The sequence below is a fragment of the Oryctolagus cuniculus genome, chromosome 4 (genome assembly GCF_964237555.1).
Source record: "Oryctolagus cuniculus chromosome 4, mOryCun1.1, whole genome shotgun sequence".
NCBI lineage: Eukaryota > Metazoa > Chordata > Mammalia > Lagomorpha > Leporidae > Oryctolagus > Oryctolagus cuniculus.
Window position 1 is genome coordinate 60752033 of NC_091435.1, and position 27728 is coordinate 60779760.

At 37.5% G+C, this 27728-nt stretch overlaps 1 protein-coding gene across 16 annotated transcripts in view; it reads right to left on the bottom strand.

The window, feature by feature from the left end:
• The window catches only part of CBLB (Cbl proto-oncogene B), a 234635-nt gene that overhangs the window by 51354 nt on the left and 155553 nt on the right, over nt 1–27728 (bottom strand). For all 16 annotated transcript variants that reach the window (XM_070072032.1, XM_008267006.4, XM_070072028.1 and 13 more), the window contains 3 exons: nt 22198–22401; nt 3970–4155; nt 2089–2454 (listed from right to left, as the gene is read on the bottom strand). In XM_070072032.1, coding sequence (XP_069928133.1) covers nt 2089–2454; nt 3970–4155; nt 22198–22401 — 756 coding nt within the window. The remainder of the gene's footprint in view (nt 1–2088; nt 2455–3969; nt 4156–22197; nt 22402–27728) is intronic.

A 27728-nucleotide genomic window follows, 5' to 3' on the forward strand; every position in this document is an offset into this window, starting at 1 on the left:
AATGTGCTGCTGACATATGACCAATAGTTCATGTTGTTCCAATGCTTCTCTCAAGAGAGGTGTGACCCGCTTACAATAAACAGAAAAAGGATAAAGGAAGAAAAATATCACTGAAACTAGGAAGAAAACAGAAAAAAACTAGCAAGTACCTCCAACTGAGATTCTAGTTTGTGGAAAATGTTTTTCAGGAAAAGCTTCCCATTTTCAGAGAACATTAAAAACTGTTTTCATAAGTGCTTTCTCTTACACTTATATCATATGCAGATGACTTTGGGGGAACCTGTGGAGACTCTCAGTTATAATAGATGATAATGAAGATGCCAAGGTGAGTCACTGGTGAAGAATCATAGCAAAGCACCACCAACCAGCCATCTCCTTCCTTTCAAATACTGTCCTAGATAGTTTGTTACCTTACAATGCCACTGTGGATCAAAACTGTTATAAAGGGAACAGACACTTAGCCAACATCTTAAGAAGTCAGTAGGGGTGCCCATGTCCCACATCAGAATACCTATTGTTCAATTCCTGGCTCCAGCTTCTGACTCCAGCTTCCTACTAATGCAGACCTGATACCCACATGGAAAACCCAGACTGAGTTCCTACCACATGGCTTTGGCCTGACCATTCCTGGTAACTGTATTTGGGGAGTGAAACAGAAGAGCACTCTCTGTCTCTTTGCCTTACAAAAAGCAAAATAAAATATCGTTATACAAGGTTCTCATTATCACCATACCTTCACATGTGCTCATGTGTGCACATACAAACACACACAGGAGTTGAGTACATGTCCCACTTCCCACTCCTTCCTTGTTTCCTGAATATAAGATGAGGTCACCAAGGTCAAGAAGGAAGAGACTAATTATTTTGAAGGAACAGACTAATCCAATAAGAGAACAATTTAAGATCAATAGTGATGGCATTATTTTAATATTAGTCTCCAAGACCAGCAGGTTAAGCTGCTGCCTGTAACACTGGCATCCCATGTGGGCGTTGGATGAAATCCTGGCTGCTCCACTTCCAATCCAGCTCCCTGCTAATGTGTCTGGGAAAGCAGAAAGGTGGTCCAAGTATATGGGCCCCTACCACCCACGTGGAAGACCTGGATGAAACTCCTGGTCCAACCCTGGCCTTGTTGGTAATTTAGAGAGTGAACCAGCAGATGCACGATCTCTCTGTCTCTCCCTTGCTTTGTCTGCCTTTCAGATAAATAAATTAAATCTTAAAAAAAAAACAACAACAACAAAAAAAAAAAACCACAATTGGAATCCCTTGGCACGTTTCTAACTCTCCCATTAGGGACAAGTCCGATTGACCATGTGCCAAACTGCACATCTCCTCCCTCTCTTATTCCCACTCTTATATTTAACAGGGATCACTTTTCAGTTAAATTTAAACACCTAAGAATAATTGTGTGTTAATTAAAGACTTCAACCAATGGTATTAAGTAGAATAAAAAAAATACTAAAAGGAATAAAGCAGTAAGTTGTTCCTTGACAGTCAGGACAAGGCCTGATCAAGTCATTGTTTCTCACAGTGTCCATTTCACTTCAACAGGCACTACCAAGACTGAACTATGTTTGGTGTTTTTAATGATGTGAAAAGTTCATTTTACCTGGCTGCCTAAAATGTACTGTCCCAGGCAAAAACAACTAATTCCAACAGCTGATTTATGATACGTATAATTATACAACTTTTTTCCCCCAAAATCTGATATAGCTAGGAGAGTTAAAAAAAAAAAAAACCAAAAAAAAAAAAACCAGCTGATTCTACCACTACCAAGTAATTAATGAGAGACATTTTTGGCAGAGGAAACCAGGGAAAGTGAAATAAATCTCTGGCAAATTGTCTACTGTCTTACCATTAAAATGAAATCATTACTTAGGACCTTCTTCCTGACTTCTTTTAAGTTCAAGTTTTAATGAGTTTTTGATTATTTATACCTTGGAGATAATTAAAAACCTGCAGGGAAGTGCCACACTAGGCAAAAACATCGAAGAAACAAAAAAATCACTGCCTGGCCTTTCTGCTGCCTCCCATCAGAGGAGTGTATAAGCACGTCTTTCAGCCTTTGCTTTGCATATTTCTTACCTTGGCTGCTTCTAAAGGCAAATCGTGGCGTCTATGTTTCCGCATCAGCACTGGATCAGAACCCATTCTACTGTGCCTTCCATTTACATTTGAACTAGCTGTGATTCCAGGCTTTGGAGAGCCATCTCCCAGGATGCGACAGCCCACCAACTGATTAGTCCCAAACACATCCCGAGGGCACCAGGCTTCAAGAGGCATTGGCTGGTCTCTGCAAGGCACACTTTCCACATGATGGAAGTGTCTGCTCAGTCTGTTTTCAGGGGGGATTGGGGGAGGTCTTTCCGGTGGAGGCGGAGGAGGATCTCTTAAGGGAGGAGGTGGTGCTGGGAGTGGTTTATCTTGTTTTCTCACCATGCAAGGAGAAGACTAAAAAGACACAAGAGAAAAAAAAATCCTGAAAATTGTACCATGTAGGCAATAACTTCTGTACTAGCATATTACTGCTTTTGTTTGCTAAATCATAATGGAGACTTTAGATTCCTAGACCCGACTTTTAATAACTTTCTTTTTAGCATTAGTTAATGAAATTTTTAAACTTTAATGAACAACTCATACACATATTTCATTGGGCTTTTTGAAAATTACAAATGAGTATATAAATGCAAATGTTATGATGTAGAAACTACACAGAAAAAAGTAGATCAAAATTATATCATGACTCCAATGTTATAACGATTTCATGGAAATAATTTATTTACTAGCATGTTTACAAATGAAATCCACCAAAATATCTGCCATCATTTTACTTTTCAAAGACCAATTTGCTTTGTAATACTTCCGGAAAATTAGGAGTATTTTTTAAACTTTTGTTTTCATTATTGCATTATAGAACACCTGATATGAAAAAATTTGTTCTGGTTTTGGTGTTTTATCATTTATTATGAGAATGCTGGCAAAAAATCACATATGATAAAACAACATTACTCATATAATTACTTGAATTTATTAGATTTTTGAAATGAAAAAAGAAAAGTCAATCTGATACTAACATGGAAACATGAAGATATAAACCGGTAAACTGAATCTGTGTGGCTCTCAGAGCTTTCAATCATTATTAGAAGATTCATCTAATGAATGATTTGGGCCTTTAATATTTAAAAATACTAAAAATTTTGTTTTGTTTACATAATTATGAATGACATTCTCTAATCACTTTAAGTGCTTTTAAAATGAAGTGAATTGTAATGTAAGCAAATATTACTAAAAATATTATCCTTCCAACCAATTTTAGACTATAAAGCATCTAAAAATGGAATTAATTTCTAAAATTTTAATAATAGTAATATATACCCTTATCAAATTTGGAAAAAACTCCATATAGAACTAAAATAAACTGTAGGCTTAATTTACAGTTAGAATTATATCTTTAATATTAAACAATAATGTAATTACTTTACAAACACTGTAATTCATAGTAATTAATTCTGCCACATATAAAAAGTACATATAATTCCCTCTTCTGAGTCACCTTGAAACACAGGTGGTAATTTATCACACCTTAAACCCTTATGCAAATATACTCCCATATCACATTTTTCTTGTCATGACATTATGAAAATGAGTGTAAAATACCATTTGATAACAGCATGCAAATTATTTTAATGCATATAATGACCTTTTAAATCCATTTTACAGAACAACATTCTATTTATTTGCCAAATCAGGGGCTACAGATATGTGCTCTGACTAATTATGTAACTTTTATGGTAAGAAAGCCAGGAATATGACAGTAGGCTCAACACAAACAAATGAGAAACTCACTGAAGTTACTCATAAACAATTAAGAATACAAGAAACATGAATAATAGAATGTAAAAAAACCCAATCAATCAATAATAGTCATATAAAGTCAATATCTGTGTTTCCAGGACAACGATTTACCTTCGGCGAACCAGTTGGGCTACCACAGGGAGAACGGGCTATGCCCTTCTGAATTAGATCCAGGCGAGGAGGCACTGGTGGCAGGCTGAGATGCGGGATTTGGAGAGGATCTGCCTGAGGCTTTCTTCTCTGGGCAAGGGGAGAGGACCCAGGTGATGTGACTGGTGAGTTTTGCCTGTCGGTGCACTAGAATAGCAAAGAGAGAAACACACTCCTGTTTATTCAATGTGAAGAATGTGTCTTTCAGTCCTTGTGGAAGGCATTTGGTTTGGATAAGTGTTTGCCATTGCATATTTGCTGAAATAAACTACTTTAGTTTCCTCTGATTAACAGATGCAAAGAGCCTCTTATTGTGCTTTAGGGTTAGTATTATGTAAGGAATAGATTTAATAAGTTTCTTGTATGAATTGCCTAGGAAAGAACAGCAAAGTGTAAAGACAGTCAAATGTAGGAAATTTTTCAAGAAACCTGTTATGAGTTTTATTTTATAAGTAAACCAGAAAAACACAAAGCAGCAATGCACACTGCTCTTGGTTATCTGTAATATAAAATTTCCTTAGAGCTTTGTATATTCTAAAATTAGAAATTGCCTCGTTTCATAAAAAATATGTTTCAAGTGCATAGTTTATTTTCCTGTAAGTCAGTTAAGTCAGGAGAGGTTTTTTTAAAAATGTTTATTTGAATAAGCATGCTTGAACCCTAATATACTTTCTTAAGTCTTCACATAGAAAAGAAATCCTCAAGTTAATTTTTTTTTGGAAAAACAATGAACTAAATGTAGTAAAGTCTATCTGCTAAAAACTGGTAAGTTTCTATGTTACCAGATGTTTCCTATCTTTGTCAGGTATTTAAACCAGCACCAAAACCCAGTAACAAATACTTTAATTTGTACATATGCTCATGTAACACTTTCTATTTAGGGGAGATTTGGTTTATTTGTGTGTGTGTGCAGGCACATGTGCACGTATCTGTGTCTTAAGGTGGCATAACCTGATCCCTATTTGGTATAAAAATCATCCCAGCTAATCAAATAACCTTAATATAATAAATATACTGTTCTAAACTACCAGACAGTTTGTAGCTACACTGCCAGTTCTTTGAAGATCTAGGTTTTTTGCTTCCATTCGTTTTTTCGTTTGTTTCAAGTGCATAGTTTATTTTCCTGTAAATAACCTACCATGCTTTGATATTCATCTGTTTGGGAATCCTTTTTAGTAGTCATATTAATAAAGAATTTACGCTTGCCCCTAAGTAACTTTCCTCTTAACATCACCCACCTTTATAAAAGTTGATGTCTGTACCTGATGATTTAATTTGAATTTTAATAATACCAAGGAATATTTAATAATTCTGGCTAATAGATGTGTATTCAAATCCACACTTAGTTACAATGTGTCTTTTATCTTAATTAGCTAAAAATCATACTTCATTCAACTTTTTCAGTTTTTAGCTCATGTCCTATGCCATAGGATCATAAGCTACAGATTTCATCTAGGGCACTACATTAGTTTTAGTCATCAACTCTCCTTAAGAGTTCCTTAGACATTATTTTTCTTGGATGGGGGGGGTGCCTTAATAGTTTTGCTGAGTATTGGTTAGGTATTTTATTTTATTTTTTATTTTATTTTTTATTTTTTTTTGGACAGGCAGAGTGGACAGTGAGAGAGAGAGACAGAGAGAAAGGTCTTCCTTTGCCGTTGGTTCACCCTCCAATGGCCACTGCGGCCGGCGCACCGCGCTGATCCGATGGCAGGAGCCAGGAGCCAGGTGCTTTTCCTGGTCTCCCATGGGGTGCAGGGCCCAAGCACCTGGGCCATCCTCTCCACTGCACTCCCTGGCCACAGCAGAGAGCTGGCCTGGAAGAGGGGCAACCGGGACAGAATCTGGCGCCCCAACCGGGACTAGAACCCAGTGTGCTGGCGCTGCTAGGCGGAGGATTAGCCTAGTGAGCCGCGGCGCCGGCCTTAGGTATTTTATTGAATGTCCTTTTATTGCGGTTTGTCTGATGGTTGGCTTTTGATTTTAAGTTTTTGGAAGGAAGACCACTGAACTGAAGTACCATTCTGACGACACCATGCCAAGGACCCATACAAACAACAGAACTGATTGCGGTCGATGTTGACCTTGCTTACTCGCCTGAGGTACTGTTTATCAGGTTAATTCACTGTGAAGTTTCTTGCGTTTTTCTCTTCCTTCCCATACTGTACTCTTCGCAAGAAAGTCATTGCACAGCCCACACATAAGGAATGCACAGTTATGCTTATTTTGTAAAGGCCTTTGAAAAATAAATTTGAATGGCTACTGGGTATTTATAGAAAGTGAATGAAATAATTACATCACAGAGATATCTATAGCCCAAGGTTTACTGCAGTGGTATTTACAATACCAATGATATGGAATCAACCAACATGTCAAATAGTAGATGAATGGATAAGGAAAATGTGGTATATATTTACCATTCTTAAATTTTTTTTAAAAAAATTACTTATTTGAAAGAGCAGAAGCAGGAGAGAGAGAGAGAGAGAGAGAGCGAGCGAGAGAAAATCTTCCATTTGCTGGCTCACTCCACAAATAGCCACAATAGCCAAATCAGGGATAGGCTGAAACCAGGAGACAGGAACCCCATTTGGGTCTCTCACATGGGTGACAGAGACCCAGGCAATGCTGCCATCATCCACTGCCTTCCCAGGTGCATTAGCAGGAAGCTGGATCAGAAGCTGAGCAGCTGGGACCTGAACTGGCACTCTGATAAGGGATACTGACATTGCAATCAGTATCTTAACCTGCTGTACAATACTTTCCCTTTTAAAAAATTTATTTGTTCATTTATTGAGCATCCAATGTAAAGGAAGAGAAGGAGAAAGAGAGATATTTCATATACTGGTTTACTATCAAAATGCTGTAACAGCCAAAGCTGGTCCAGGCTGAAGCCAGGAGTCAGGAACTCCCTCTGTGTCTCCCACATGGGAGACAGGGGCCCAAGCACTGCTGCCATGCCAGGGGCATTAGCAGGAAGCTGAATCAAAAGCACAGCAGCTGGAAATTGGACCAGCACTCCCAATATGGTATGCTGGCACACTATAGTGCTGGCTCTCAAAATAAAATTTTATTCAACATAATAATGAAATCCTGTCATGTTCAGCACATGGAAAGAACTGGAGGACACTTAAGTTAAATGAAATAAGCAAGTCACAAATAAACAAATCCTGTACATTCTGAGTCATGTGTGGAACCTGAAAAAGTAATCTCATATTAAGGACAGAGATCCTACATGAGGAGTAAGTGCACAGTGACTCCTGTTGTTGACTTAACAAATTGACACTCTTGTTTTAGGCATCAGTAATCTCCCTAGGCTCCAGTCATAAGTTTCCAAGGCCATGGAAGCCCCCTGAGCTCTCAGACTTTGATCTTATTTCGACAAGGCCATAATCAAAGTGGAAGTTCTCTCCTCCCTTCAGAGAAAGGTACCTCCTTCTTTGATGGCCCATTATTTCTACTGGGATCTCACTCGCAGAGATCTTTCATTTAGGTCCTCTTTTTTTTTTTTTTTTTTTTTTTGCCACAGTGTCTTGGCTTTCCATGCCTAAAATACTCTCATGGGCTCTTCAGCCAGACCTGAATGCCTTAAGGGCTGATTCTGAGGTCAGAGTGCTCTTTAGGACATCTGTCATTCTATGAGTCTGCTGTGTATCCCGCTTCCCATGTTGGATCGTTCTCTCCCTTTTTAATTCTATCAGTTAGCTAGCCGGAGCCGTGGTTCACTAGGCTAATCCTCCACCTAGCAGCGCCGGCACACCGGGTTCTAGTCCTGGTCGGGGTGCCAGATTCTGTCCCGGTTGCCCCTCTTCCAGGCCAGCTCTCTGCTGTGGCCAGGGAGTGCAGTGGAGGATGGCCCAAGTCCTTGGGCCCTGCACCCCATGGGAGACCAGGATAAGTACCTGGCTCCTGCCATCGGATCAGCACGGTGTGCCGGCTGACTAAATAAAAGTTAAAAAAAAAAAAGTAATCTCATAGAAGTAGCGAGTAGAATGGTTGTCATCAGAGAACAGGAAGGGGAGGAGGGAGGTAGGTTAGAGGGAATTACCTTAGCTAGGAAGAATCTAAACATCTAAATGGTCTACAGCACAGGAGAGTAACTGTCATCTATAATATGTATATAGGGAGTTTTCAAAATAATTAGAAGTGTTCCATGGTAGTCAACACATAAAATGACAAACGTTCAAGATGGGAATGCTAATCATCTTGACTTGACCATTACACTTTGTACACATATATCATGTTATCACACTTTTACATGTGTAAAAATATATTCTAAATTTAAAAAGAAAAATAAATTTCAGTGACTCACCAGAAGTTTCTAGTCCATATTTCAGATATAACCGAATATTTTTATGACTGCTAAACTAAAAGTTGGTACCAAATAACTTAACATAATTCATTAAAATCATACAGGCTTTTATATAACAATCCTAAGAACATCTTCCTTTGAGCAATTTTGTGATTCTTCTACTACATATATTTTTATTACCTTCATATAAATACAAATATTTTTTCAATTGTCACTATGCTGAAGGACAAAAAGTAGAATCTTACAGTCATCAACTTATTTTAATGACACCAGTAATTCCTAAAAAATAACAGTTCTACCCAAAAAGTCATGGTGCTTCACACGGTCACAGTTGGAAACCTGTGGAGCAAAACTGTTCCCCAAATCATCAGAGCAGAAAGAATTCCTAATGTAAAGCTATTTGCATCCCAGAATTGTAGCACTGCAGATCAGATGTCACGGGGCATCTGATTCTCGACCTTTCATAGCTGCAAAAATGACAGTGTTCGCAAAGCAACAAAGCAACAAACTGATACCTGACAAATATGTTTCGTTGATCTGGCTTCTATGTTTTACAAAGAAAAATCAAGAAGCAGAACTATTCATACACTTTCAAGCCAAATTACACACACGAGACACATACACACAGAATGCACAGCGCTTTCTTCATTTAGCTTGCAGACATTTCTCCGTGCTAGCTGCACGCACTGCAAAGTCTGCTAGATAGGATCTGGGCTCACCACAGCTTCACTTCAACAAGTATTTTCCCACTTCCCTTATTACCTGAAAGAAGGCACAGAATTGTAATGGAGCCAACAGCCTATCATCACAGTTTAGAACTTCACTTTCAGCTTAGACTGAATTAATTACTAATATTTAAGCAGTTACTACATTATGAGCATGTTTAAATAGTGAAATGGATCTGACTTGAAATATGTGAAGAGCTTCGATACTTAGTATGATGAAAATCCTCAGAGCAGAATTCAAACCAGTATGTGTGGTGAAGTAATAGCCTGAGTGTTTAGATTCTTTCATTAGATTCTTTTATTCTACAAGGGAGCTTCACAAAGTCTTTGGAAAAACGGAATTAAAACGTAAATTTATCTTAGTACAAAAAATATTTGAAATCCATGCAAATGAAGGATCTTCAGGAAATTCATGCAAACTGTGTATTATGAAAAAATTAGGAATGAAATTCCATTACTCCATGAACTTTTTGAAGTACCCTTTTATAACACTGATTCTTTATAATATGTGCATTTCTGTTGGTATTTTAAATGACTTAATTCTAGAATAACACAATTTTCCTCTGTACAGGTAGTCACTGGGTAGCAGTTATGTAAATTATTGAAATTGTAAATAACAACAGTAGCATTTTGTTGACAGGGAGTCATGAGTTTCACTTGTGGTTAACTAGCAAACTAAGCGCTGTGCCAACTAATTACAAAAAACAAACATCTTTTTTTTTTTTTAAATTAACCATAATAATAAACGTATAAAGTGACTTCAACACAGATTTCCTATGAACAGCACTTAAAGTTCAGCTAAAACATTAAAATGCAATTTATTATTGGAAAAATCATTACAATACTGTTACCTGCTGATCATAGATGATCATAGATGAAATTTAATCCATTTTATGGGGATATTATAAAATAAAATCTTCTGTAAAACACTTTATTTTTATTTGGATGATATAGTTAGGAACATTGACCAGAAGAGACAAAATGAAATCTGGTAAAACATATCCAGAGTTTCAGTCAGTCTGTTTTTCTTTAACATCAAAATATAATTCCATTAGAGATACCTTCAAATAAAATGTCCTGACCTTGTTGTTTCATATTTTGGCCTTGACAATTCTTCGTACCAACAGGCCTAAAGAAAGCCACCAGTAACAAAATCCAATATCTAAATAAATAGTTAAAAGTTTTATTCAAAATTCAAATAGAAATGACTCTCAGAGTATTTTCTGTTATTTACAAAGACTACTAAAGGTTACCAGAAAAACAAATTTAGAATTGACTTTAGCACCATTTTTCTTTCTCTTCTTACCCTAGCAAATACTGTAAATACAGAAATAACAAATAAAAAGAAAAGTAGTTTGGAAATTGAAATAGGCTTCTAAGTGTAGTTATAGATGTTGTCATAGTGTTTGCCATAATAAATGAATTTTACTGCTTTTGGTATTCAACACCTTGTGACTTTCAAATTTTCTGTTATTTCACTTTTTCTGTATTCACTATAAAATATAATCTCACTATAGTGAGAATTAATAGAAAATATAAGGTTGTGAAAAATACATACACATAGCCATTGGTAATGGCTCCTAGTCATCTAGGCAATTTTGTATCTCATCTATATTGGTTAGCATAAAGCCAAAAGAATTTTAGCTTCCATTAAACATTCTTGAAACAAGTTGTCAAAAGGGTGAATTATATGCATGTAACAGGCATTCACATGGGTATTCCCTTGCTATGAACACTTAGGTTCTGATTTTTTCTCTATTCTAAAACAGTATCATAAAAAAGTCTTTAATCATGCATCTTTTAAATTTAAAGGAAAGAATCATAGACTTTTTTTGAGCACAGGAAAATAAATTCATAATTGGGTCAGAGTTTATGAACATACTTAAAAGACTCTTCCTGTCCAGATGGCAAAACCAATTTATTCTCCCACCAGCTGTGTGTAATAATTACCATTACACAAAACTCAAAGGTGTATTTTTTTATTTTTACACACTTGATTGGAATTTTTAATGGCCTACATCAATGTTTAAATTTGAACTTTCTTGACACAGAATTAAAAAAAATTCATAATATTTGTTGAGCATGGGTATACTTCATTGAGTTGCTGGTTTTTATCCTTGTCTCTCATATCACTTTATTTCCTCATATTGATTTAAATGTGCTTTTTGCATACTGGGAGTAAGCCTTTATTTATCTGTTACAATTATTGTAACTACTTTTTTTTCCACTTTACTTCATTTTCTATTGCTTTCATGATAAAGATTTCATCTCTGCTCATCTGGTTTTTTTTTTATTTTTTTTTTTATTTTTTTATTTTTTTTTATTTTTTTGACAGGCAGAGTGGACAGTGAGAGAGAGAGACAGAGAGAAAGGTCTTCCTTTGCCGTTGGTTCACCCTCCAATGGCCGCCGCGGCCGGCGCGCTGCGGCCGGCGCACCGCGCTGATCCGATGGCAGGAGCCAGGAGTCAGGTGCTTTTCCTGGTCTCCCATGGGGTGCAGGGCCCAAGCACCTGGGCCATCCTCCACTGCACTCCCTGGCCACAGCAGAGGGCTGGCCTGGAAGAGGGGCAACCGGGACAGAATCCGGCGCCCCGACCGGGACTAGAACCCGGTGTGCCGGCGCCGCTAGGCGGAGGATTAGCCTAGTGAGCCGCGGCGCCGGCCTCTGCTCATCTGGTTTTGATCTCCTAATGAATAATGACAGGGTCATTTCCTTTTTTTGCCACTGCTTAAATGAACTACTTCCTTTGTCACTCCTTCCTTACTATCTGTTCATGCTTAAGTTATGGCAAATATAAGTAAACTGTGGAAAGATTAACTAATATGATACAATGGATAGAATGTGAAATTTACTGTATGGAATCTGTTGTACAATATCCAGAGTCATTTATTTAGAGGTAAATTCAGAAGTTAAAAAATCGAATCATTCTTTCAGTTACACGGTATTGATTAGTGTAATTTCATTCTTTTATCTTGTTTTTAGGTAATTCTCTTTTTTTCCCCCTAGTATTACACTGCTTTCAGAACTTTAGAATGAATCATCTTATTTCATTTTGGCTCTTTTCAATACACAGAGAATGGGATCTACCTTGATTCTTGCCTGTATTATGATCATACTGGCTTATTTGTCTAACTAACCATTTCTCTTGAATGCTTTAATCCTGGCAGCTGATGAGTACATCTTTATAGTCTGGAATCTGGGGGCTTTAGAAATTTAAAGACCACATAGCATTCTTTTATTTCTACAGGCTCATCAATTTTTCCCAGCCCTTTGCTTCTGGAAATGATAAACACTATTCTTCATTTCTCTGACAAAATTTACAGAATTCTTTAGTACTTAGAATGTGATGCTAAAAACTACTAAAAAGACTAGATAAATCCTCATTTGCAATTTTAACAGAAAACCCTGAAAGAAAAAGCCAAAGTAGTACTCAAAAGCCTATCTCAGCACTTTGAGCAATTACTAATAATAATCGGGAATCACTCTATTTTAGTCACTCTTCTTTGGTTTCAGCCACACATTTCAAGAATGGTTTTATAAAAGCTTTAATAGGATCCATTATAATGGAAATGGCAAAACACTTGGTAAGAAATTTCAAGATCAGTCAAGTCATAATAAAAACAGGACAAGAGCAAACTCTCTTCAATTACTAATAAAATAAGGGTACTGACAATCCCAGAGATAATCAAAGACAATTTGATGATAATTCTAACAGGATTTTTACTTAATAAATTTTCACATCTGATCAATGTACATATACATGTTGTAAAAAGGTTGATGGGAAACACTCCGACAAACGTTTCTCTCTCTAAATGTATGAAAGTTAATGAAACACATGAATATATCTTGTTATCACATATATTACAATATTATAAGTACAGTTTCTTTGCCACTAAGTATTCTCTTATTTTTTTGTGCTCATATTAATTTGTGAACATAAAATCAAAACTACTTACCATAACAGCCTATACAGAATATTATTCAGAAGGTAGATACTACAAAAACCAACTGAGCGTGCACACATGCAAACACATACACTCATATCCATTCATGTGTACATTATAGTTTAAGTAGAAGTGATGTATGTTATTTATTTTGGAACAACTCTCAGGTCCCTTTCAGAAAGTAAATAAAAGTTCATATGAGGAATGTTGTGTATAAATGCAAAGTTTTCTGTTCATTCATAGTCACATTTCAAGAAGCATCAATCTGTAAGAATTTAGGGAGAAAAGCAGAATGAAACAGAAAAACACTCAAAGTAAGAGGAAAATCATGTTGAATTTCTTTCTGTGAGAACAAAAGGTAGGCACCCTGATATCTTACAAAAAATGTAGGTATTTCATCAGTGTATAAAATGAATGCACTAATTTAATACTTGAATTATAATCCATGTCCACCAGTAACTTCTGGAAATTTTCAAATACTACAAATTAGAAGCAATAAAGAAGACAGAGACAGATTCTTGACTGCAATAAGAGTTCATCTTTCTCTGAGGTTTGACAGAGAGGTGGGTCAACAAAATTCCCAATAGGGTCTGCTTTAAAGTAGTACAGTCTCACATGTGGAAATAACCCCAAGGGCACTGTTCTATTAAAATACTAAACACTGTTAACTAGGATACTGCTTCTCCTTGAAGTAATCTCTTATGGGAGGGACATAATCTCTAGGCTGTGATCAGTCTCCACAACCTTCAAATTTCTTTGAAGTTTCACATTTTAAACACATTTATATGAATTTTGCATCTTGAGCCAAATATAGGTGTGATTCTAATTTAAATTTATGGTCCCCTTCCCTTCATATATCCTACCCTTAAATCCTGTAGGAAAATGTAAGCTTCCAGAAATATATTGTGTTGGTAGTAGTGGTTTCTAATGCTATTTGGTTCACTCAGCTGTGTAACCATTTTTGAGAAGGCAGGGAAGGGTGACATATAATTCAGAAATATTTTCATAAAAATGGGTGCAAAACAAGAACATTCTGAGCATAAAGAAATAAATTGTAGACACTAAAAACAATCTTTAAATAAACACCTCTTGCTCCCAAAATACAAAGTAAAGCTGATGTCATGAAGAAATTACTACCTGGGTACTCTAGTTTTTTGTTCTACTTTACAGAATACTTAATCATTTCAATTTACTTATATAGAAAATAAAGACATTTCAAGTTTATTTACTCCTAAAATAATATTTCAGCTGATATGCTGGCAATTTTGCATTTTCTATAAGTTTGAAACATAAAACACAGCTTAACAGCATATTATTTTATTTATTTATTTTTAAATTTATTTGACAGGTAGAGCTATAGACAGTGAGAGAGAAAGAGACAGAAAGAAAGGTCCTACCTCCGCTGGTTCACTGCCCAAATGGCCGCCAGGACCACTGCTGCGCCAATCCAAAGCCAGGAGCCAGGTGTCTCCTCCCAGTCTCCCATGCGGGTGCAGGAGACCAAGCACCTGGGCCATCCTCCACTGCCCTCCCGGGCCACAGCAGAGAACTGGACTGGAAGAGGAGCAACCGGGACTAGAACCTGGCGCCCATACGGGATGCCGGCACCACAGGCGGAGGATTAACCAAGTGAGCCACGGCACCAGCCCAATAGCAAATTATTTTAATATGATCATACAATGAAATTATATCCATGTAGGCAATGCTATTATTAATGAAATACAACCAACTGCTTGTTATAACACAGTTTTGCTCTCTAATTCTTCCTAAACACCAACACTTCTATCTAAAACAAAAAACTGGGGCCAGCGCTGTGGCATGGCAGGTAAAGCCGCCACCTGCAGTGCTGGCGTCCCAATAGGCGCCAGTTTGAGTCCCAGTTGCTCCACTTCCGATCCAGCTCTCTGCTATGGCCTTGGAAAGCAGTAGGAAGAGGGCCCAAATCCTTGGGCCCCTGCACCCGTGTGGGAGACCCAGAAGAAGCTCCTGGCTCCTGGCTTTGGATCAGAGCAGCTCCAACCTTGAGGCCAACTGGGGAATCAACCAGCAGATGGAAGACTCACTCTCTCTCTCTCTCTCTGTAACTCTTTCAAACAAATACATAAATCTTAAAAAAAAAAAAAAAAAAAAGGAGGAATCTGGAAAACATCATGCTGAGTGAAATAAGCCAGTCCCCAAGGGACAAATATCATATGTTATCCCTGATCAGTGACAACTAACTTAACACCAAAAAGTAAACCTCTTGAAGTGAAATGGACACTATGAGAAACAATGTCTTGATCAGCCCTTGTCCTGACTGTTGAGGAATAACTTACTATTTTATTCCTTTTAGTATTTTTTTGTTCTACTTAATACCATTGGTTGAACTCTTTAATTAACACACAATTATTCTTAGTCATTTAAATTTAACTGAAAAGTGATCCCTGTTAAATATAAGAGCAGGAATAAGAGAGAGACGTACAGTTTGGCACATGCCCACTCAGCCTTAACCCTAATGGTAGAGCTAGAAATGTGCCAGGGGATTCCAATTCAATTCCATCAAAGTGGCATGTACTGATGCCATCTTACTTATTAAAGTGATCAGTTTAAGTTCATAATTGATCAAAAAATATAGGGTTAAGTGTCAAAGGGATTACATAAATAAGACCAATGTCTGCAAATAATAATTGATAGAATTAAAAAGGAGAGAATGATCCTACATGGGAAGCAGGATATGCAGCGGACTCAAAGAATGGCAAATGCCCTAAACAGAACTCTGGCCTCAGAATCAGCCCTTAAGGCATTTGGATCCAGCTAAAAAGCCCATGAAAGTTTCATGGGCATGGAAAGCCAAGACATGGTGGCAAAAAAAAAAAAAAAAAAAAAAAAAAAACTAAATGAAAGATCACTGTGAGTGAGATCCCAGCAAGAACGGGCCATCAAAGAAGGCAGTACCTTTCTCTAAAGGAAGGAGAACTTCCACTTTGAATATAGCATTTTCTAAACAAGATTGGAGTTGGTGAACCCAAGAGGGTTCCATAGCCTTGGCAGCTCATGGCAAGAGCCTCGGGTGATTAGTGACGTCATAAATAAGTGTGTCAATTGTTAAATCAACAATGGGAGTCACTGTACACCTGCTCCCCATGTAGGACCTGTGTCCTTAATGTGTTGTACTATGCAAATTAATGGTAAAACTACTACCCAAACAGTACTCTATACTTTGTGTGTCTTTGTGGGAGCAATCTGTTGAAATCTTTACTTAGTATATACTAAGTTGGTCTTCTTTATATAAAGATAATTGAGAATGAATCGTGATGAAGAATGGGATGGGAGAGGGAGTAGGAGATAGGATGGTTGCGGGTGGGAGGGAGGTTACGGGGGGAAAAGCTGCTATAATTCAAAAGTTGTACTTCGGGAATTTATATTTATTAAATAAGAGTTAAAAAAACTTTCATGAATGTCTCAAAAAGTCTGATGTTAATTATTAAAACACAATGGTACTTGTGGAACTTTTAACACCATATATATAAAAATGTAACAACCAACACTTCGCATTTACCAGATGCCCAGACTGTTTTAATAGTTCTATATGTATTAATCATTCAATCTTAATACGAATAGGTAGGATTTTGCTGACAAGGTACTTGAGGCACCAGCCAGGCTAGCAGAGGTGGAGTGTGGGAATCTGTGGGTTTTAACAGGAAGTAGTTTAATAATGCAATTCATATTGATAATACCAGTAAAACTATAACATCAATCCAGGCCATTTGACTCCAAGGTTTATAATTCAACTTAAGAATGGAACAGCACCAGTGTCACCTCCTTTTCTAGGGCCTACGTGTGCTCAGGTACCATGTGAAGCTCTGATCAGGAAAGGAGGACAAAGACACAGCTCCTGCCCTCAAGGAGCTGACAGCCTACCAGAGGACGTAAATTCCAAACTGAGAATAAGCATTCGAGTGCTTGCTGCTCCTACCACACTATGTATTCAAACCAGTTCTGTGGAGTATCTAACCATGTCTTCAAGGATTCCTATGACATCATACAATACTTAGAGAAGGTAGCTGCTTCTTTTTTTCATCTATAAAGAAAATACCAGTATTCTGCATTCAGAGCTTTGAGAAAATTCATAACAGAATGCAATTAAAACAAAAACCTGTGCTTTTAGATTGCTACTGTCATTCTTGACTCCAGCTAAGTGTTACACTAAGAGGTGAGATCTACTGGCACTGTGGTCAGAAAAACTTTTCCTCGGTGAGTTACAGGATGGGTAACATCTCTTGTCTTGCCACTCAATGGCAGCATTATCCCCCATATGTCTGTCATTGTGAGGTGCAAAAAATGGTCTTGTTATTTCTGAATATCCTCAAGTAAGTAGGACTGTCAAGTTGAAAACCATGTTATACCATTTGGGAAGTTTAATTTTATTTTGTTTTTCATTTTTCCTGTAATCTTTGTTCTTACTGCCCTACCATAGACTCTAGTCCTGAGGCTGTAATTCAAATAAAAAACATAGGAAGTCAAAACCTTCTACAAAAGATGCAAAAACACTGATCTAAACAGATAAATCTTACTTCAGGATCAAGAACAACATAGAGCATTTCTCCATACTTATTATTAATAGAAAAAGCAATAATTAGATAATAATAAATAGTTTTAGTTAGCAATATGTCTCCTACTTGATGAAGGCAACATTAGGAAAATGTATATTAAAAGAGAATAGTTCCCATGATCTCTGGGCATATTAATTTTTGTCCTAATATGGTCCTTCATTAAGATTTTTAAAAATCTTAAGAAAATGTCATGTATAAGACATTAGGAGTTAATCTAGGGTTCATTCAGTGGGTCAATCTATCATAGGACTTATTTTGTACGTAATCTTATGAATCTAGTGATTAACATGTTCTATCAACACAATAGCTAATAAACTGTTTGACTACTCATATCTTTAGCAAAATAAAACAAAGTAGCATCAGGTACATTTTCTTAGCTCTGATCTGATAGAAATCGGACAGAGGCTGTGACTGTCCTACCAATCACACACTGGACTTTTCTGAAGGCTCGTGTCAGATCCAATTACCCTGGAAATCTGAAAGCTTGAGAACTCAGGCCATGATACAGATTAAGGCACAATTAAAAACATCTTCTAGTTAAAATCATATAAAATATCTTCCGCCTAGGAAGGCAACCAATCTAATATACTATAGACTCACTGGGTTCTATTTGCTTCTGTAAATAACAGAATTATTAACTGCTTTTAACTTACAAAATAAATAAATAAAACTACATTCTATATGTTCAGCATGCCACTGTTTATACACTCCAGCTGTGGGATATTACTACAGTAACAGGAATACAGAATCAGCTCAGTTCTCTATGCTATGATGAAAGCGTTACTAATTTAAAGAATGCAATATGCTGAAGACAGGCAGAAACAATTTCACAGTATAGTTAGTCATCAACTTGCTCATACAAGAGGAGAGAGATGAGATGAGTATTTGAAATGACAGGAAAGTAATTGAATCATTCTGTTGACAATGACTGACAGTCAGTCTTGAAGTTGAGAAACTGAAACATTTTAAACATGAATGAATGAATGAATGAATGAATGCCCAAATAAGGCAACAGAATGATTGGTTAAAAAAAAAGTGATGAAGCAAATATGGATAGTAGAGCTAACTTTTTCAAAAGGGCTGATACTTGTTTATAACCTCTTGTAAGACAGATCTGAATAAAACTTATTCCTGTGACTTTTCACACACATCTAGTCTTCAGATTGGCAAAATTTTAAAAACTGCATATCAAGTCACTGCCCACAAGGAATATGTGTGAATGTGCTTCCACTAATTGGTTCATTGAGCAGATATTTACTGAATGTGGTTAGGTGCCAGGGGACACAAAGATGAAGAAGATAATGTCCCTGCCTTTAAAAATTAATATTAATGGAGAAGACAGTCCTCAAAGTAAAATAGAACAACTTAGTATGATTCCCGAAATAGAGGTTCAGATGAAATACTATGGGGACATACTGTCACAGCCATATTTTCCCATCATTCATAAAAGATTGACGCTTGGCTGCACACCAAAATGCAGGGTTTATTAAAAAGGTAAGTGGCAGATTTATGAAACAGTATAAAATTCATAATCAGTTTAATTGACAAGAGGCACATCACTTGACATAGAGACTGAGTTGACTATGATCCCCCACCTCAAAACAAATAATTAAAACTTCTTACATTTCTAAAATATTATTCCACCATAGAAACTATGGTACAGACTGTAGTGAAATATTTATTAGATGATATTGTTGACTGCCAAATGAGCCATAGAAGTATAACTTCTGGGATAGTAGTACCAGAGAGCTTTCTTCCTTTTGTGGGATAAACCAATAGAAAGGATTAATGTAAAAATTTCTCAGCTCCTTTGACAGAAGTGTACCAATGTGTCAGGAAGAACAAAACATGCATGGTCCAGGGAGAGGCTGAAAGGATCAGGAAAACCACTAGAGTCAACCTGGAACATGTGGCTTCTCATTTTATGTTACCAGCATTTACGTCCAACTGTCGATGCCAGTAGAGAAAAAAGGTTAGAGATTTACCTTGATTTAGTGGGAAACAGGCTAAGAATGCAGCTTTTCCCAAACTCATATAGAGCAAATGGTGCTTCCCTCAAGCAACAAGGAATAAAAAGTTCTTGAAAAAATTACTCTAAAGAAGAAGAAAATTCATTTAAGTAAAGGAAATTGAAATGCTTTTTTCCTAGCTAGAAAAAAACACTGCTACCTAAGTCACCTGAACTCCTTGAGCTACTACATGTTTCTCAAATACTTTTCTGTCGTTCCTTGTTACCCATGGGTTCAATAAATATTCCTTAAAAGCTCAGTGTATTCAGCACTTGGGATTGAAAACTTTTTCTTCAATGGTCACATAGTAAATATATTAGGTTTTGCAAGCAAGCTATAAAATCAAGGAAATTATGTAGATATGTATAATAATTATTATTTAAATATTTTATTATATATATTTAATATATGGTGCATATTTGCATTTAAATATATCAAAAGGCATCTTTAGTTTGCAGTAAAAAGGGCCATAAATAGTGAAAATTAGGCTGGCACCATGGCTCACTAGGCTAATCCTCTGCCTGTGGTGCTGGCACCCCAGGTTCTAGTCCCAGTTGGGGCACGGGGTACTAGTCCCGGTTGCTCCTCTTCCAGTCCAGCTCTCTGCTGTGGCCCGGAAAGGCAGTGGAGGATGGCCCAAGTGTTTGGGCTCTGCATTCCCATGGGAGACCAGGAGGAAGCACCTGGCTCCTGGCTTTGGATCTGCGCAGTGCGCCGGCCTCAACGTGCTGGCTGTGGCGGTCACTTGGGGGGTGAACCAAAGGAAAAAGGAATCCCTTTCTCTCTGTCTCTCTCTCTCTCTCTCTAACTCTGCCTGTCAAAAAAAAAATAGTGAAAATTAATAAACAATATGCAAATATTTTATTCTCTTATAAACTTACAGGAGTGCTATTTTTCTCATTTATTTCAGATGGAGATATGAGGCTCAGATACTGAGTCAAATAACTCAGTATTAACCCGTAAGTTGTAGAGTCAGGATTCCAAGTTGTATCTTTTCCAAAAGAACAAACATTATCTCTGACACTCCACAGATAGCGCTCTCACATTCATACAGATGAAATGAATTCTGCTAATTCCTATTATAGAGGATATCTGAGAATATTTATCACATGACATTAATTTTAACTAATAATTGGTAATAGTAAATATTTATGATTTCAATGAATTAACACTGTTCTAGTTTCTTAAATCTTTGATTTCATTTAATCATCATAGCACCTCACAGAGAAGATACTGTTATTATTCTTTTATACAAAAGAAGAAAAAAAGAGAGAAGTTAAATCATTTCCCAAAGATTCCCCCACATTAAGAACTAGTGCTTTATTTCAGGTATTTGTAAAGTCAAAACTCTAGTTGTTTTGAGGTTCAGCTCAATTCTCTCTTTCAATTTGAGATTGTTTTTTCCCTCATTGTTGAGAAGTAACTAAGGTAGTTAGTGTTCCCAAGGAATAATTTCCTCATGTTTTCCATCCCTTAAGTCAAAGAACACATAAATCAAAACCAAAAGCTAATCATACTTGCTGAAATTAAAGGATGAAATAAGATATAGATTTTGTGGGTGATGCTAACACTTCTTCATACATAACACTTTTTATGTAAAAAAAATCCCAAGAAAATGCCATTTGACAGCACGGGCCAGGGGAATCAAGAAAGTCAGGTGCTTTCCAAGGGCCAAATTCTGTCAGAGCCCCTACAAAATGTCTCATTTGTTCTCTGCACCCAGTGTTTCCTTGCTACATATTATACAGTATCAACACTCTACTTAGATGGCAAATAGTTTTCAAGCTGTCAGAACCTGAAAATGCCATGGAAATTTCTGATGTCAAAGTTGAAAAGGTTTTGTAGGTCTTTTCAACTTGGTAGGGATGAGTGCCGTGATTGAGTAGCCTTGCCTGCCATGAATAAGGAAGAAAGGTGGTATCATATTTGCGGACAATTCTGTATCACTTGTTCCCATTTCTCTGTCAGGATATAAAACTTCTGAGTAAAATCTGAATTTCATGTATCATTCATCAGAGAGAGAAGCCTGGTGACTATGAATTCAGCTTTTTTGACCACTGTATTTATGGGTTGAAATTAATCAACTGGCATTCTGTTCCATTTACTAGTCTTTTGTGAAGTTGGTTATACAAAATCCAATCAGTATCATCCATTCTCCGTGTGCTTGACAAGATCAATTTTCTGAGTTGTCAGTATTGATGAACAAACCTCAAACTAAAATACCAAGATGGCCTTCCTATTAGGAAAGAATTCTATCAGGCACTTTTTCACTTTAATAAAGACAATTATTATCAAGCTCAGCTTTACCATTTCCAAGTTTAATAATTTCTTTTCTTAAATTCTTCTTTGTGAATTGATTATTGCCATGATTATGTTAAATCTAATACTAACACTCCCACTATTTCTCATCTTGATTTTAAAATCAGTGAGAGTACCTTGAGTAGTCTAGTACTCTCTCCATTGTATTAGTTTGTCAACATCACTTACACTGGCATCTTCTTTTCCCAGAATCCCTCTTTCCCAAATTCAGATATACCCATATCCTCCTTTGTGACATCATCATTTTATGTTCTCACACTCCCCTTTCTGAACCCATGTTTAGGTTTACCTTTCGAACATTTGCCAACCGATTCATCATCAAGGACTCCTCTCGATCATCATCGTCATCCAAGTCGAGCATGGGCATGCCAAAGGGGTCAATGATGCTGCAGCACCTGGAGCCTTCATCTCGAGGATCAAATGGATCCACAATTATGGGCTCAGTTCCTTTTATTTCACAACGACAGAAGGGGCAGCCCTGGCCATCGGATTCCTGAACGAACAGAGAAAAGGCAGTAATTGGTCTTTGTTGAAAACAGATCGTAGTGAGAAGTACCAATATTCTACAACTACCAAAAAAGTTGCAAAGAGGTTTTTGGGTAAAAGGCGGAAGAAGTTTGCTCAGAAGAAGTAATGGGAGCATAATAGGGAGTCAACAAAATACATGACACATGTTTAGAACCTTGTATTTCTCAAGAAGAAATATTTCTTTTATTTAAAAAAAAAAGACTGAGTTGCCAAAGAAAAGGAGCCTTTTTATTTCCCTGAATGTTCATTTATAATTCTAATGTATCAAGAGCCCTGTCAAAAACTAGAGATTGAATCATATTCTTCTTTACTGACAAGACTGCAGAACTAATTAAACATTCTATAAAAAGGGCATTTTGACAAGAAAAAAAATAAAAGTTGTGGTATTGATAGGAAGAATCCATTTAAAAATCTGGAAAAGTTCCTGCGAATATAAATATTGCCAAATATTTCCATTTTAGTTGCCAGGTCTCTAAAAATCTTGATTTATAAGGAATTAGAGAAGAAAAATATGGCAAATATATTATACTGTGAAACCAAAAGCCTATCTCATCTGGACATAGTTCATTTAGAATATAGTATTCTTGCCCATAATCTTGCTTTCAAATTAGATACTGCCAAAAGATTTGTACAAAAGCTTTTGGGCTGGAAATCATTTATTCATAATGATAGGTGGCTTTGTTCAAAGTCTCCCAAATTAATTTCTCAGAACTAACTGCATTAACAATTAAAAACTGGCAAAGAATTAGGACAAGCTTATTTTCTTGCCCTGTAGAGATAGATGGCAAAAGATAGTCACCACCCTATTTTTCTTTTTGCATTACTATCTGATATTATTAGTGTTTTTTTTTTTTAAGATTTTATTTCTTTATTTGAGAGGTAGTTAGAGACACTGAGAGGGAGAGACAGAGAGAAAGGTCTTCCTTCTATTGGTTCACTCCTCAGAGGCCTGCAACAGCTGGAGCTGTGCTGATCCGAAGCCAGGAGCCAGGTGCTTCTTCCTGGTCTCCCATGCTGGTGCAGGGACTGCTCTCTCAGGCCATAGCAGAGAGCTGGATTGGAAGGAGGCAGCTGAGACTAGAACCTGCATCCATATGGGGTGCCGGCGCCGCAGGTGGAGGATTAACCTACTGCGCTACAGGGCAGGCCCCTATTAGTGTGTTATTTTACAAGTGGTCAAAATCATAAAATCACTTTAGGGCAGAAACAGATGAATTAGCAGCATTTTGGGGATAAAACAGGATGCAGAGAGAGCTAATACTTGGAACTGTTCACTTGTTTAAATGTGAGATGCGTGATCTACCTGCTCTACAGGGCTCACATTAGTGGTGGAAGAATTCTTTTGCTCTCCTCTCAGGGGCCAATTACCACGCATTTACTCTGTGGCAGACTTTATGTCAAATAACATACTTTTTCTTTCTTTCCTTTTTTAAAGATTGGTTTATTTATTTGAAAGGCAGAGTTACAGAGCCAGAGGCAGTGTGGGGAGGGGGGTGGGTGGAGGAAGAGAAAGAGAAAGTCTTCCATTTGCTGGTTCACTCCCCTGATGGTCACAACAGCCAGAGCTGCTCTGACGTGAAGCCAGGAGCCAGGAGCTTCTTCCAGCTCTCCCACGTGGGTGCAAGGGCCCAAAGACATGGGCCATCTTTCACTGCTTTCGCAGGCCATAGAAGAAAGCTGGATCGGAAGTGGGGCAGCCTGGACTCAACTTAGCGCCTAAATGGGATGCCAGCACTGCAGGAGGCAGCTTTACCCACTACACCACAGCGCCAGCCCCAGCACACTTTTTCTAAGCTTAACTCAGATTAATAAATTGAATATCTTCTTTGTCAGGTAAATTGTCAAAAAAAGCGAAAATCACTCTGGATTACTTAAAAGAAATTAACATTTCCTTATTCATCTGCTTTTACATAATTTGGTAAAGAAACTTGAAATGGTAACATCATTGAATCAAGGTGGTGTGAAAAAATATATTCATGTCAACACCGGTGCTTTTGTGTGCCTAATACCATACACTGTTCAGGACTGGTGGACTTCTAACCCTTTAAACATTATTTTGTCCATCGTTTTACAGACAGTTAAACTAAGACAACTTTTTTTGGTTTAGATAACTTCTTTATGCTCATATTTTTAAACATAGGAGTAGGTTTTTAAGGAAATCTAAACTTTTTCCCTATCTTTCAATAATAAGAATATTCAATTTTTTAAAGAGTATATTCAATATATACTATCATTCAGGGAAAATTTCCTTACCATAAAAGTCAAAAGAGATTCATATTATGTAAAGTCAAAAGAAATCCACATTATGTGCCTGTGGTGAAATCTACTTCCATTTCAGCACAAGAAAACAGTAAAAAGGGGGTTGGCATTGTGGATGGCAGCATTCCATACTGCAGAGTCAGTTGAGTCCTGACTGCTCCACTTCTTCTTCTTCGTTTTTTTTTTTTTTTTTTTTTTTGGAGATTTTATTTATTTATTTGAGGGGTAGAGTTACAGACAGTGAGAGGGAGAGACAGAGAGAGAAGTGCCAGGAACCAGGTCTTCTTCCTGGTCGCCCTCATGGGTGCAAGCCCCAAGGACTTGGACCACCTTCTACTGCTTTCCCAGGCCACAGCAGAGAGCTAGAATGGAAGAGGAGCAGCCAGGACTAGAATCAATGCCCATATGGGATGCAGGCGCTGCAGGTGGAGGATTAACCTACTGCGCCATGGTGCTGGCCTCATGACTGCCCCACTTCTAACCCAGATCCCTGCTAGTGTACCTGAGAAGCCAGCACAAGACAGCTCAAGTACTAGGGTCCCTGACATCCATGTGGGAGATCAGGATGGAGTTTCTAAGTCTTGACTTCGGTTAAGCCCATACCTGGCTGCTGTGGGTATTTGGGGAGTGAACCAATGGATGGACGATCTCTCTGTGTTTCTCCCTCTCTGCCACACTCTTACAAAGAAATAAATAACTTTTTTAAAAAAGACAACAGAAAAATGATACTTTTTATACATAAGAGCAATCTATGAAGACCACATGTTTTCTGTGCCTTTAATGCATGAAAAATGGAAAGCTGTACTCTCAGCCCTAAGTACCCACTGTATTCACACATTTAAAGAAATTGTTATAGGGGTTTAGTGCTGTGGCGTAGTTGGTGAAGCCACTGCCTGTGGCACCAGCACCCCATAAGGGTACTGGTTTGAGACGTGATTGCTCCCCTTCAGGTCCAGCTTCCTACTAATGAGCCTGGGAAGGCAGTGGAAGATGGCCCAAGTACTTGGTCCTCTGCACCCACATGAGAGACCCAGAAGAAGTTCCTGGCTCCTGGCTTTGGATTGGCCCAGCTCCAGCCACTGCAGTCATTTTGGGAGTGAGCCAGCAGATGGATGATCAGTCTCTCTCTCTCTCTGTAACTCTGCCTTTCAAATAAATAAAATAAATATTGAAAATAAATAAAAGAAATTATTGCATAAAATTTCAAATATATGTAAAATTAGAAAAGTATACCAAACCTCTACGTAGTTACAGCCCAACTACAATAATTTTCAACTCATTCCTCAATCAAGCTTCATTTGTACTTTCACATGCTCCTTTCAATCTTTTTTTTTTTTTTTTTTTTTTTTTTTTTGACAGGCAGAGTGGACAGTGAGAGAGAGACAAAGGTCTTCCTTTTGCCGTTGGTTCACCATCTAATGGCCGCTGCGGCCAGCGCACTGATCTGATGGCAGGAGCCAGGTACTTATCCTGGTCTCCCATGGGGTGCAGGGCCCAAGTACTTGGGCCATCCTCCACTGCACTCCCTGGCCACAGCAGAGAGATGGCCTGGAAGAGGGGCAACCGGGACAGAATCCAGCGCCCCGACCAGGACTAGAACCTGGTGTGCCGGCGCCGCAAGGCGGAGGATTAGCCTAGTGAGCCGTGGCGCCGGCACTTTCAATCTTGATTATTATGAAGCACATATTCCATGTCAAAAATTCCACCATAAATATCTTAGTATGTGTAAGCAGAAATAGGAAATCTTCTAAAGACTGAACTACAATATGATTATCAGAATTAAAAATTATCTGGGGCTGGCACTGTGGTGTAGTGGGTGAAGTCACTGCCTGCAGTGCAGGCATCCCATATGGGTACTCGTTCAAGTCCCAGGTCTTTGGGCCCCTGCACCCATGTGGGAGACCCAGAAGAATCCCCTGGCTCCTGGCATCGCTTCGGTGAAGCTCCGGCCATTGCAGCCAGTTGGGGAGTGAACGGGCGCATGGAAGACCTCTCTCTCTCTCTCTCTGCATCTGCTTCTCTGTAACTATCTTTCAAATAAATAAATAAATAATATCTTTAAAAAATAATTAAAAATTATCCCATTCAATCTAAATCATTAAAGTCACATACTTTTTGAGACTAGTGGATTGTGTAAGTTATTCTATTAGTTTACCCAGGTTTCTCTTAGAACCATAAAAATCAATTTACATGTTGCTCTGGTTAGGGATGACTTCCAGTTTGTTTGATCTAGTTCCTCACAAAAGGTAACTGAAAAGAATGAGTTTGGAAGAGGAGGGAAATGAAAGCTAACAACAGTGTGTGTATTTACAAGAAGACTGGAAACAGTCCATCTAAGACTAAATTTGTGTTTTTCTTGATCCATCCTACCAGAAAATTTTAATGTTTGTTATATAAATTGAGGATGTGAGTCAAAGTAGTCATATTATAAGAGAAGTTACCACAAGAGAGTTTTGTCCAGTTTTATGTGCTGTTCAAAGTGGACTACCCAGTACATCAACAAAAAAGCTTCTATGAACATCTATCTTCATTTGCAAACTCACACATTAACTTCTCTCCATAATGGCACTGATAATAAAATGACTTTACTCAGCATTCTTTCTTTATAAATTGACTACTGTCACATGCAAATTAAGTTTAACCATAAATTCTCAAATGCCACCACAGTTACTCTGCCCTAGTTTCTGCGATGTGGTTGATTGAATACACACAAAGAATGTTGATATTAGACATGTTAACTCATTAGGATTGTACCTCAATAATGTTTCTATCAATTTAATGCCATACTAAAGATCATTTGTAAATGAAGAAGACCAAAAACTAATTTTCTAGTCTTCAACACATGCACATTCTGTGAATGTTAAGAGGAACTACTCAAGGCTCAATCTATTCTGATTGACTCAGTAGATTTCACTTCCTAAAAATAAGAAAAACTTCCAAACACAAATTTTCAACAAATGCTACACACATCTGAAGCTTAACTATGCAATAAAATCATGAAAAAATAATTCAGATTTACACTGCAACCATTAA